The 13,610-nt window shown below is 38.8% G+C and overlaps 1 protein-coding gene across 5 annotated transcripts in view; it reads left to right on the forward strand.

Moving 5' to 3' along the window:
- Nucleotides 1–13,610, forward strand: part of FAM53A (family with sequence similarity 53 member A) — a 66,770-nt gene that overhangs the window by 13,553 nt on the left and 39,607 nt on the right. For all 5 annotated transcript variants that reach the window (XM_021394734.1, XM_021394738.1, XM_021394739.1 and 2 more), the window contains exons 2-3: nucleotides 5,461–5,716; nucleotides 12,209–12,263. In XM_021394734.1, the coding sequence (XP_021250409.1) occupies nucleotides 5,639–5,716; nucleotides 12,209–12,263 (133 nt within the window). In that variant the 5' untranslated portion in view covers nucleotides 5,461–5,638. The remainder of the gene's footprint in view (nucleotides 1–5,460; nucleotides 5,717–12,208; nucleotides 12,264–13,610) is intronic.

The following is a 13,610-nucleotide window of genomic DNA, read 5'->3' on the forward strand; positions in this document are numbered from 1 at the left end:
ACAACAGGTTGCTAGTTAAGTATGGGGACTCCTAAAGTACAGCACATGGGACTGTCTGCTTCTGATACCTATCTCGTGAAACACTGATGAATGGTTCTGTAGTGGCAGGAAACTGTACAATTAAAGCTCCAATTTAGGCTTGATGTGGAATTTTGAAGTGTTTCAAAATAACCACTCTGCAGAATAGTGCTAAAAAGCACTGAAAGTGCAAATAATTTTCTTAAAATGCATGCTATTGATAACCTTTCTGGGCTAAAAGTTGGTAATAATAGACTTATGTTACAAGGAATGCTTAGCCTCCCTGTGAACTCCTTAACACTGTGGTAAATAGTGTGTTTTATAAGCAGAATGTTCTCTTTCCACTTGGAAGCTGGAATTGTGCATTGTGAGAAACTAGATATGTAGTTTCTTTCAGATGTCATAAAGTATTAGTTTAGAAGTTTCAAAAAAAAAAAAGAACCCAAACTGAAGAAACTCCTTTGGTCTTCTGGTTGTGCTTGAAACAAGGCAAAGTTTGGATGGACAACGCTTTGTTAAAACTTTATTGGTTTTGCATGGTGTTTCAATTTTGAGATGCTTCCTGGTTGCTGTGGAAAGTGCCGGGAGGCAAAAATCACGACATCTTTCATCTGAAATCTAGTAGCAAAATCATCTAGATCTGGAGTTAGTACTGCTGGGGTGATTAGCTGCTTTGGCTTGCTGAAGCAGAGATAATATATTAAAGGACCTACTTATCCGAATTGGAATTTTGACTCTAGCTAATCCTTTTCTTCTGCTGGGAGCTGGCTAAGTATGTCTTTATGGGATTGTTGGTAATAAGGGCTCCATGTAGATAGCTGAGGAAAGAGTAGGAAATAATGTGAAGGAAAAAAGGGAACAACCTTCCGTGTTCTCAGTGGACAGTATTAGTCCCATAGGCAGAACTGTGGAATTAAACTCATCAGAAACACCTACATTAGTGTTATGGGGAAATAATCTAAAATCTTGTTATCTCCTCCTCTTCATCCAAGACAGAACTTCAGGGACAGAGGAAAAATTGTTAGAAGTGTTTCAAACAAATGTAAATTTTCCCAGCAAGAGAGCTGTTGCTGGAACATTGTGTCCTGCAGGATGCAGAGGAGTAGGAGTGTGTTGGAAATGAATCTGGCTGCCTTACTCTCTAGGAGCCAAGAAGAGATTTTTGAATTGGCTTTATATTCTTCATCAAGACTTTTCATCACTTTGAAAGCAGGTTGTCAAATGAGATGAGCCTCTGGCATCCTCTGACTGGGGAGGAGGATCCGTATTTTTAGTAGTCTTCCCAAAAAAGACCCTGGTGACATCACTGAGAAGATGCAGAATTTGTGACGTGAGCACTTCTCTCTCCACCCTTCGTTTTGGCAAAGATGTTATAAGACATTACTACTTGTGGCTAAAATTTTTAAGAAATAAGACTTCATTAATATTACTCTACAAAAACAATGATAAAACCTCTTTCTTTAGCACTGTAGGAGCACAATAACAAACCTATACTCAAATTTCAGAATATTTGTCGTACAACAGAATGTAAATTTGGAAATGATGGCGAGGCCAATATCCATCACGGTGCATTCTCAATCAGTGAGGAATGTTAGCTTTGGCTTGCTGTTGCATTTGGAGATCGTTGGGTTTTTGTATCCCATTTATGTTATTCCTTTTCATTAGTCTGTCTTTCAGCAATAAAAATAGCTTCTTTACCCCCACCTCCCAGTTTAAGGAGATCCTAGCAAGATTATGTCTCTCCCAGCGCAAAGACTCTAACATCTTTTGTTATGCGTGTTTATCTTGGATGGCTCAGCTTTCTCACTTCGACCTAATCAGGCTTCACAAAGGATGGTGTGCGAAGGGAAAGATGGCCCTAATCTTTCAGGACCTCGCCAAACTTTGGATCTCCAAGAGGTATTGTTATCTTCAGGCTTGGGGATCTCAGCAGCTGAGCAAGGCAAGTTCAGACAGCCTGTGGAGTCTTGGTGTCCGCAGAGGCGTGTATCTTCGGGATATGCTTGTGGCTTGCATTGGGCATGTGGTTGCAGTGATAGGCGGAACTTGGTGGCACGAAGAGCCCTGCTGTGAGGCTGCTGAAGTAATGCAAATGCAGCAGGATCCACCCTAACAAGGATGGTCAAAGAGTTCCTATGACTGAAAATGCAATTAGTTTGAAGCACTAAGCAGTAAGAGGGGCATTCAGCTTGATGTGAGTGAGGGGTGATTGGAGAAGAAAGTAATTTGCCTCGAAACAACTCTGAAAGGAACATGTTAGGAGGAAGTACGTAAAGAGATTACCATGTATGTGGGTACATACATTAAATACATACTGTAGCAGAGAATCTTGAAACAAATGAAAACTACCAAAAAAAAGTGAAGGTACCACAAGGAGTTTTTGTAACGTATGAAACTTCCTTTTAGGAGGCATTGAGGGCAGAGATCCTATAAGACTTGAAAATTTTGTAATATGGATGTATTAGTCAAGTTGTAAAATGACAGCTGCACAGCAAGGCTGAAGTGACCCATAGGAACCTCCCATTTTCTGATGGCCAACATGAATTTACAGAGATAAGAGAAGCAATTCCATGTAGAGTGTGAGTAGCTCAGCTCATGGCAGCTAGGACTTCCCTCACTGAGGGAAGGTGCTGGGGCTGCAGGGCTGATTTCAGCTAGCTGTGTGCTGCTGGGTTTGAGTAGCATAGGAGTATGAATTGGAAAAGAGGAGCTAGGCATGTTCAAACCTTGCTTTGGGAGGGGGTTGGGTGGAGGGGTTCTAATTCCTAATTACAGGAGAATCTGCTTGGCATATTGTCAGAGTGGATTACTTCTGGCTGAGGCAGGTCTGTGACGCGAGATAAAGTACGCTGAAGGAGGATGAGGGAATTCCCTTCCGAAGTATCTTTCTGACCTGAACTAAAACTCATTCTTTGTGCTTGGTTCTGAGAAATAGAATTTGCTGATGGGAGGAGGAGCAGGACTTTTTTGATGTCTCTTCTAGAATAAATAAATAAATACTGCTGATAGTGTGTTGCCAACATGAGAAACACTCTTTGGAATTTCCACTTTGCTTGTGGTACCAAATAGATTTGGGTTGCACAGGGTTAGACAGTGCTTAAATGGTTGTAACTCAAGTCTTACTTTAAACATCAGGTAAGGTTTAAATGGATGATTGCTGTCTAGTTCAGTCTGATTCTGAAGGTGCTATGCCTCCCCATTATCTTTTCACATAACTGAATGTATTGGTCCGTTAACTAAAAATGAATGCCCTTCTATTTTCACCTTTTTCTACTTTGTGTGGTGCGCACTTAAAAATTTTCAAGTGGAGCATTTGCAGATTAGAAGATTAAGCAAAATACAAGTAAGTTATATAGTTAACTGATTACAGATTAAAACTGTGCTCCTCCTCTGTTTTTCATAACTTTATTGGATTTGCTTGCTTCTATTTCTGGGGGAAAAAAACTCAAAAACCTGAAGCTTAGTAATTAAGCACCTGCTGAACTTTTCAGCTGTTTCTTAATAGTAGCCTCTTAGCTGCAGAAATCTTAATCCTCAAAATAATCTGAAAGTCTTTGTGCTGGTTACTAGATTCTTTGTTTTCACAATATTTTTTAGGCTGTATATGGATGACTTATGCCATCCAGTCAGCCTTCTTTCTTGTATTCTGGTTTTCTAGATCTAGTTCTAACTTTACTAGGGCTGGAAGGGAGGTAAAAGTCCCTTTGCATTACAATACACTTGATCATGCCACTTCAAATAATACTTTGTTCATGTTTGCCCTTAACTTGCTTACTATTTCGTGAATCACACTTTCCATGGCAGGTGCTTACTTTGAAGAGGGTTTATGTCATTTTTACCAGCGAGCATATGACCTTGAATGTTTTTGATATTTGTCTTGGTGTAATTTCAGAACAAGAAATGGTAAATATTTCAAATCTTTGTGCCCTTTCCTGGAAGATAGGGTGCATTCAGCAAAATGTCTCCACATATCCACATACCTGGGTAGCGTTATATATTGATGAACAGCTGTAAGCATTGCCTTGTAGCAAACAAAACTAGATAGAAGGATGAGGATGAAGGATGGTCAAAAGTCAGGATTTTGGGCAGCTCTCAGGCTAATTAGGAGCCTGACAAAATGGATGACTGAAGGTGAAATAGCGTGTGGCCAATATATGAAATCGTATTTGAACTAACAATAGACAACAGGTTTCAAAGGTAATCTTGCAATGCCATTAATACTATTAATATATTTAAGTTTTAGATGGGTTTAAGTTCGGTCATGGACTGGATGACTTTTCTCTTGCTACTACTGGTTACTTAAGCAGCTGATAAGTAACATTCTGGGAAGGGTGGAATATTTTACACAAATTTTCAGTGATTTTTCTGCCACTTGTTTTTACTGTGGATTTAAAAGCCAGCAAACGAAAACAAAATTCTGATGTTAGAATTGGCTGTATTCTTTCCTGAAGGCTTTTTTTGCTTCGTTTGAATTTAGTGTAGTGCTCATGTGTGGATTTCTTTTTTTAATCCCGGGAAGGTAACTGCAGTCATGGAATATACTCAACAATTCTCAGTTATAAATTCAAGAGTGTGTTCAGTGCATGCCAGTAGTGGATCATCAGCAGGAGTTCAGTAAGGATGTTTTGGTTAACACAGCAAGGCAAAGTTACTGGAAGCAGTTCCTTGGAGGTAGTGTGGAGAAATTGTGATGAATATTGGTACTTGCTTTTGAAAACTGGAAGCTGATTTGAGAACCACGGTGAACCTAAATGACTTTGTGATAGAAGAAGGAAAAGAATTACGTTTTTCTCTGCTAACTGCTGAGGAATGAGATGAAATTAAGAAAAAGGTCACTTGCTGTGGTATAATCAACCAGCCAATACAGAATGTTGGAAAGACAGTGAGGAGTTATCTGCAGCAGTTAAAAGTTACTGATGATGAGGGAGGAGAACTAGAGATCCTATGATTCTATGTTTAGGAGAGGAGGCGTAGAGCGAACCTACTGCTCTTGATATAATGACTGCTTGCAGAACATAATAACATCTAAGCTTTTGTCAGTGATTACATGAATGGTTGTCTCTCCTGCTTACCAGGTTAAGATCTGATGTTTGCTGACAGACAGCGATTGCACAGTCTTCAAAAACAACAACAAACACAGGAATGCATTAAAAGTAGTGGGGGGCTTGGAAAGTGGTGAGAGCACTTGAGCTACCCACTGTTCCACTCTTCTAAGAAGGGTTTAGTGATGAAACAAAATGGTATAACTGTTGCTAAACATACAGCAGTATGGTAAGTAGCTGCACGTTTCATAGGCTGTTATTGTACACCTAGTTTTCAGTGTAGTAGTTTAAATGCGGGACATACTCATGTCTTCCTGGTCCAAACTCAAGTTGTGTTATGGCAATACTAGCTATGATGTACCCAATAATGTTTCTGACTTCTTCCTTTTTTCTGTCTCAGTTTTACAGAAAAGCAGACATGAAACACTGACAGCATTTTGGAAATAAACTTTGGCAATAAGATGGAAGCATAAATCTCAAGACTTCAAACCAAAACAGCAATGGCTTGTGGTTGTTGAAACAAGACACTTAAGAGCCTCCAACACTTCTGTGTGAGCAGTAGAAAAGGAACGACTACAATGGTAACACTAATAACAGAAAAGCTGCAGAACCAGAGCTTGGATGATCTGACATGTAAAACATACAATATTAATCTGGTAAGGCTATATGAAAATAATGTGTAAATATGAAATGACAAAGTAGTCAAAGGTAACTCAAAACTACATTTGAGAGTGTAGATCAGCTGGTTAGGACTGCCTTGTCATGTGGATGGAGGTTTTAAGGAGGAAAACAATGCGAATTCTATGTGTGCTTGACTTAAGGAGATAGTTCCTTATTGCAATTCTATTGCAATTATCGTTTAACCTTCTGCTTTCACTTAATTAGCTGAAAGCCTGTGTACTAATGACAAAAGCATTATCAGGGCTTCTCAGTATTTTTTCCCCAGATGAAACCTCAAATGCTGGTATCTGAAATCTTTCTTTAGTTTGTATGTGCTAGATGTCTGACAATGCTGTTTAGTTATAAATCTCAGTAACCACTTGTTGGTAGCACGAGGAAAGAGAAGATAACCATCTACTGAACACAGCTGAACTAAAAGTAAGATTCCTGACTATCGGCTTACTGATCTACATCAGTAGATTCTTGCTATATCAATGTGTTAGGTGGCTGGTGTGCTCAGAAAAGTTCTGTAATGTTTACTGTTTATTTCTGCTGGTTTAATTTGCGTGCCTGTGGGCAATTCAGGCATGGTATTCAGACTATAAGGAATCTATTCTCTTCACATCTCATTTGTGAGATGAAATTCACTCTACTCCAGAGAGAGTTTAAGAAAAGGTGTATAATAGTCTCCTGTTAATCTTGGGTGCCCACCTGATACCATACTCTGCTTATAATGCCTAGCACTGCAGCAGCTTTGTTTCATTGACTTTAATTGCAATTGTACAGATAAAACTCTAGGGTACTAATGGAACAGGACAGAAAAAAAATGACTAAATGTCAAATTATTTTTCAACTCTGGTTCTGTTATTTAAACACTAAGTAATGCAAGCATTGAACCTGAGGCATGTTCAGTTACTTTAACAGTAAGACTTCTTCCTGTGTTGTAACCTGTGCTTCAGTAGCCAAACAACTTCCTTATTTACTTCACAAGTGCAGACCAGGTCAGTCATATACAGTGGAGCTTGTGTGTAAATGCTTCTAATTCTTATGTGAGGCACTTCACTCCTCGGTGTTGCAAAAAAATGAGGTGTTTTGTGCATACATGAAACCTGATGGAAAAGGTGTCTAGTAGTATGCGCTGATCTTAATATTTATTCTTAAAACTTGAACAGCCCCGTTTAGAGTCCTCTAATAATTTGCATAGTTCTGAATCTCCACCTGAAAAGTGTGCAATTCTTGAAAGGAATATATAAAAGTTTGGAAACAGGATATCTCAGAATAGGAATACTTAGCTTGCATTTATTTCAGCTAGCATGTTGAAGCACTTGGCGTAGGCATTTTGTAGGGGAATCTGCTTTCATCATGAACTGGCAATCTCATCTCACTTCTAGCTAAACCGTAGGCCTTGATGTGGGTAAATGATGACCTGTGGTTAGTAGCAGCGCTTCTAAAATGTAGTGGGCAGCTTGTAATTCATGTAGAATCATAGTTTGAGCCATTGAAGTTTGCAGAACTTCAGAAATTGAGACATCCTTCTATTGATGGTCACTGAGCTTTTGGATCAGGGACTTGTTAGAGCAGAGGAGGATGTACTGCTATTTTTACACTGCATGGACTTTGTACAGGAATACTTTAGCCACCACTCTTCTGTTTTCTTATTCTTTTACTTATCTGTCTTTAAAATAAAACAGGGAGAAGAATTACTAGAGTGGAAATGAAAATGACAAATGATGTGTTGTCAGTGCACAAATCTCCTTCCTTCCTCACACTTTTGAACCATCAAGTAATTGGTTCTTTAAATGCTGTAGTCCTTGAAGGAAGATAGGTTCTGAGGTCAGGGATAGGTTCTATCTATGCACAATGGCAGCTTGAAGTGTAGAAATCATGGGGTGAGGTGTAGAAATGAAGAATAAGCAAGTGGGAAGAAAGGTACACCAACTAGTTGCTCCCTACCTAAAAGGATTCATAGAAGCAAGTGATCACTTTCCAAATAAAACTTGAACCTAATAATGATCAAAATACACTTTTCTACTAGTAAAGGTTATTAAATTTTAGAAAGGGAGAAAACTGAGTTATGGTGGGAGAGTGAATCAGCTGTAGCATATTTTGTAGACTTTTTGGTAAGAAGTTCATCTTAATGCTGCAGTTTCAAATTGCTACTGTTAGTAGAAGAAACAATTCTTAAATAGTCTTGCCTGCACTTTTCTTCACATGTGCTGGCACAAGTTTGTGGTACCATGCAGTGAATCATCTAATGAGCTGACAGGATCACAACTAACCTCTCTTGCCTGGATTAATGTTAACTCCTATTGGTTTCATGATCCTGCTCACAGCGCATCTGCGTAACTGTGTGTCTTGGCATAGGTAGATACAATAGCTAGGGAGGGGAGGAAATGTTGGTTTATGCTGACTTGAAATGACCCTGAAACAAGTCTAGACTTTAACCTTAGTAGCCTACTAGAATTCTTTCAATCACTTAGCTTCTGGTGGTCTCAAAGACCTTTAAATACCCCCAGAAGACTTCAGCCTTTTTAAATCATAAACTTGGGAATGGAGAAGCTGTTCTGGAAGCTTGTCCTGTTTAAGTTTGCCGAAGCAAAGCAGTGTTTGCTGACCTCTGAGTTGGATTACAATTCCATGAAAGTATAAGTTCAAGTTGATCAGCTTAGTTAACAGGAAAATGTATTTGATAAAATATGTGCCTGGTTGTTGAGCCCATGTAGCAGTGTGGAATAAGCTTTTTAGGAAGCTCTGACACTCACTGATCTCCATCCTGACATTGAGCCCTGACCACACCCTCTCTGGGTACAACCTCACAACCAATTCTTCATTCATCGAACAGTCCACCCTTAATCCATATTTGTACAATTTGGAGAGAAGGATGTTATGGGGGACTGTGTCAAAAGGTCTTACTGAAGTCCAGGTAGACTCTTCCCTCGTTCACTGATGCAGTTACACCACCACAGAACTACAAAAGATGGGTCATGCAGGATCTGCCCTTGGTGAAGCCGTGCTAGTTACCCTGTAACACCTCCCTTTCTTCCATGTGCCTTAGCCTAGGTGCCAGGAGGATCTGCTTCATGTTATTCCCTGGCACTGAGTTGAGGCTAACTTGGTCAGTAGTCCCTTGGTTCATCTTTCCTACCTGTCTCAAAAATGGATGCTGTATTGCCTTTTTCTAGTCACTGGGGACATCAGCTTTCTGCCATGACTTCTCAAATATCATTGAGATTCTTGGCTTTGGATGAAAAGCCAACTCATAGAAAGACTTGAGGACTAAGTCTGAAATGTGACTTGACTTGATCGCTTCTTCATATGCTGATAACAGATGAAACACTTTTCCTTGCTGTTTTCTAGCTGGTCATAATTAGAAGGTGTTTGGTAGAAATGGAAGTCTGATTTGGAGACTTATTCGAACTATAGACGTCACACTTACATTGGGACTTGAGTAGTAAACTCTGGCTTTCCTGTGGTTTGGGAAGAAAGCCAATTAATTGGAAGAATTCCAAATGTACATAGGAATTGGAGAAAATGCATTGAAGTGACAAGTTTAATTTTAAGATTGTGAGGATTAGGAAATATGCTTTTTGGGGTAAAATACATGTTTTCTTGTTGCATTTTTTTAAGCATTCATTCAAAAAGCAGTAGTTGGAAGATGGACATGCTTGAGCTCTGGAGTGTATCAGGAAAAGGACCTGATTTAATAACTTGGCCTCGTTTAAAGAAAGTGTCCTTCACTTAGAACTTAGCAGACTTCCCCATTGCTTTGTAAACTCTGCTTATCTTTTTTTTTGCCAGTAGAATCATAAAGAAAAAATAATAAAAAGAGTCTTTGTTCAGGAAGCTTCAGGTAGTTCTTCCCATGAAATGAACTGACTGGAGGAAAGCAGTTTATGTAGCCAATCCAGGAGAGCTGATAAACTGGTTCAGGGCTTTGTTACAGTAAACCTGGTGGGACATCTGCCTTGTTCTCTACAGATAAAAAGAATCATAACTGCAATAAACAATTTACAGCTTTACAGGTCCCACTTAAGTTTGAACTTACAGACGTCATTAAAATACACTAACAGGTAAAACTTCCAAGTATTTTTAGTTTCAGTTATAGAAGGCCCAAGTGCATGTGAGAGAGGTTCTTCACCGCCGTATTTCACTGCATCAAGCTTTTACTGAAAATGATGCACTTCTTCCTTTCTCTTGCAATCAGTATCAGATGTCACACTTAGTGGGACTCTTTGGTTTCAATCTCCAAAGAATTGACACTTTTTTGTGATTTAACAGGATTCTGTGTAAATGATCACTTTAGAGAACGAATTGTAGCTGTAATGTGCTTATCTCACAGAACTGAGCACGGACTTCCCTAGAAGCTGCTCAGAAATAGCTTTAAGGATGGAGCTCTTGGCTGTTAAGAACACTGCAGCCATTCCCTGTAGTACAGGTGATCTATGTATATGTAGTCCAATTTTTTCAATCCCTTTCAAAAATGCTTTTTTCAACTATCAAAGAAGCAGTAGAGTACTTCCTGTTTGATGGACAAGGCTTTCTAAAGTGGTTAGATTGCAGGAAATGAAATAGATGTTTGTGAAGAGCACCTGTGAAAGATGCATTTGGTCAAATCTTTGTAAAAACTAAATAGCAATCTAATGATGGTCACATGGGATTGTCTTCAAGGTTCTGATCCTTCTAAGTATCCAAGATCTTAGCCTGTGCATGTAGTCTCTTAAACAACCCTAATATTAAAGTCATTGTCCTCCACATGCCTTGAGATGAATTAGCTTTAAGACTTCAGTGTGGCATTTGATTGCAATACATATTTTCCTTAGTTGTAAATTGATAGTTGAATAGATTGATGCTGTCTTCAATTTAGGGAAAACTGGAGAGGGCGGAGTTTGAGTAACCTTATGCTTAAGTCTCAAGTTTTTGTCCTTTAGAGATGGATAAAACACAGCCATTACTGTTATCTCAGTGTACTCTTGTGTTCTGTATGTTATCTTTGTAGCTGTTTATTAAATAATTGATACTAGCATTATGAGTGTGTATAATGTAACTGACGACTGCAGAAGGCAAGCTAGTGAGAGTGGTAGCTTTTGCTCTCAAGTTTGACTTAAATATTCTGAGAAGGACTCTCCAGTTGCGAATTGGATGGAGTGTCGAACTTCTGCTGTTTAAAGTATTTTTCCTTTAATAGGAAGCTATAAATGCATCTGTAGGTGCAAGAAAAAGGTGGTGCAAATGGCTTCTCACATATGTAGATCTTCATATGAAATAAGGTTAAGAATCTGATTGCAGTCTGTCCTTCCAGCAGTTCCTCCATTCCCTACCTCCAAAACGAAGTCACTAAGGGAATACTACCGTAGCTTAGTGTATGTCGTATCACATCAGTGATGTTCAGTTGTGTTGCTGTAAAGCAAGAAACAAAAGCTTTGTAGGCAAAGGATGTTTGTTTAAAAACTTGTCTGGAAAGGAAGTCTGTGTACAGTACAATCTTTGGCTGTACCCAAAAAAGAGTTTATGTATGAAGTGTTGCTCTTTCGAAGTAATCTTCCTCTCCATCCTGTGTTGTTGATGTAGAGGAATAAAGAATGGTCCTTAGGATCTGCTGGGGGCCTGAAGCCATTTTATTTACAAGTACTTTGTTTGCAGCTTGTGGTCCAGCATCTTATATGCCTGAGAAACCTGGACTCTAACAATGCTTTTGTAGTGATATTTCTTCCTAGGTGAAATTCACTAAGAAAATGGAAACTCCCCTGCATATAAAAATAAGCCTGTATTACTGCACAGGTGCTGCTGACAGAGCTTAACCTTAAATTCTGAAGGCCTTTACGCACAAACTTTAAGTATGGATTTTACATTGTTTCAGACTAAGCTATTGCTGATAAACTTGGAGTTCAAAAACTATGCAAAAGATGAGTTTTGGACAGGATGTACTTTTTTTAAATGGCTCTTATACCTTAAGAAATAAGGAAACATTTTGCTATGCTGATATTTAAGAACTTTAAAAATATTAGTCAAGCCTGCTTTGGATATAAAGTTCCTAGTGGAGACCTTTTAAGATTTGTATGTTTAATTTATCTAGAACTATTCCTCCTTCATTGAAGGTGAAGTATTTTGCTATTTAGCCTCTTAGGATTGAACATGGAAACCTAGTTGTCAGGTTGTAAATTAGCCTCCACTGAAATGAGAATTGAATCAAAGCTTTTTTTCATTAAGAGTGAGCATTCGCTCTTGACTCTGGAGTTTACTCACATGGGCTAATGTTGCCATAGTTTGTTACTTAGTGTATCAGAAAACATTGCTGATAGTTCAAGTTAGGGGTTTTCGTTTTTAAAGATCTGCTGTTCAGGAATTTCTTCAAGATACCTAGCAAAACCCATTCCTTTTAAGGAGGTTGTTAGGGGCGCATTGAGGGAAACTGAAAACTGCATGTGTTTTCCTTGGGGTGTATGCTGGTTCTTTCACACAGTTAAAACTGTTTTTCTGATTGATTTCAGTACTCATCTGAGAAGTTGAACAAAAGTGGCAGCTTGTTCTCTTTCGAAATCAACGGTAAGTTTTTCAGAAGCCTTAGCTGTGTTTTACTGAGGTAATTGGTATAGCAAGCAGCCTTTCTTTTGTAAATAAGGTGAGGGGGATGGAGCATGCTGTTGCAGAGCCTGCTGGTTTAAGCTGGTCTCTGAACAATACTGGGAATAGCTGTTGTTAGTTTTGTACGTTTGATCTGCTTTGCATAGTAAAAGCCCTGGTAACACTTTTTTTGTTATCTGCTTCGGTGTACAGAAGCCCAGCAATGCAGTTTCTCATACTAAACATCTCTACCAGAAGAAAACTCTCACCTCTTTACACACCTTCTTGCACAGGCTTTGCCACATAGAATATCCAGTGTGGTGCAAACCATAAGCTGATGTCCAGTGCTTTGAGTGCATTAGCTTCCCCTCCCTAATCAACATGCCCTTGGTCGTGTTAAGAGTAAACTTTATCGCCAAAAATCAAAACGATGCTTACTGATATGTATACTTTGTGCTGCTTTATTAAGGGATGGGTTTGAAACTTTGTTCTGTTGTCTTTAAGCATGGGCAATTCTTACTCGCTCAGTGTGATTCCCTTTAAAATGTGGTGCTTGGTTTGTATGAGGTTCCAAAGGGAAATAAGAGGTTATCTCAAAATAACACTTTTTGATAGCATGTAAGTGATTAAAGCACATGTGCAACTTCTGACTTTTTTCACAGCAAACTTTAAATCATTTTCCATCCTAGGAGTAGGCTTCCTAAGGATTTTTTTTTTAAATCAAGCCAGTCCAAGCTAAAAATTTGTCCTACAATAGATGCAAGGAGTTTCAAACAGTATCTGGATCCCATTGTGCTGGCTATTTTACTTGCATTGAATTATGGATGGTCCCTGCCTTGAAGAGCTTACGTGCTTAAGGCAAAGCACAGTATGTGGTTGTACCCATCTGAAAGAATGGCGGAGGAAGGACAGAGGAATTCTAATAAAACATGTTGTTTGAATAGGCCAGCTGTCTGCACAGTTAAATGATTTCGAGACAATAGGGTGTTCTTTAAATAAGATCCAAATAAACAGGATAATCCATGACATACTTTGGGCATGGAACATGTACAAGTATTTGGATTTGTAATTTTTAAAGCTACTCAGCAAGTCTTCTGTCTGTTGATTCTAAAAAATGTTTTGGACAACCAACTGTAAGAAAACGCAGGTATTTAATATTTAGGCTATATTCTAGACTCCTAAAAGAGGTCTAGAGGGGAAAAAAACCCCTTTATTTTAAGTAATTCTTTAAGTCCAGGATAAGTGAAGCTTTCTTGGCTAATTGGTTTAAATTAGCAAATTTTCTAACCAAGCATGAAGCACCGCTAACTGGACAACAGTTTTACTGCT

Source organism: Numida meleagris, chromosome 4 (genome assembly GCF_002078875.1).
Source record: "Numida meleagris isolate 19003 breed g44 Domestic line chromosome 4, NumMel1.0, whole genome shotgun sequence".
Taxonomy (NCBI): domain Eukaryota; kingdom Metazoa; phylum Chordata; class Aves; order Galliformes; family Numididae; genus Numida; species Numida meleagris.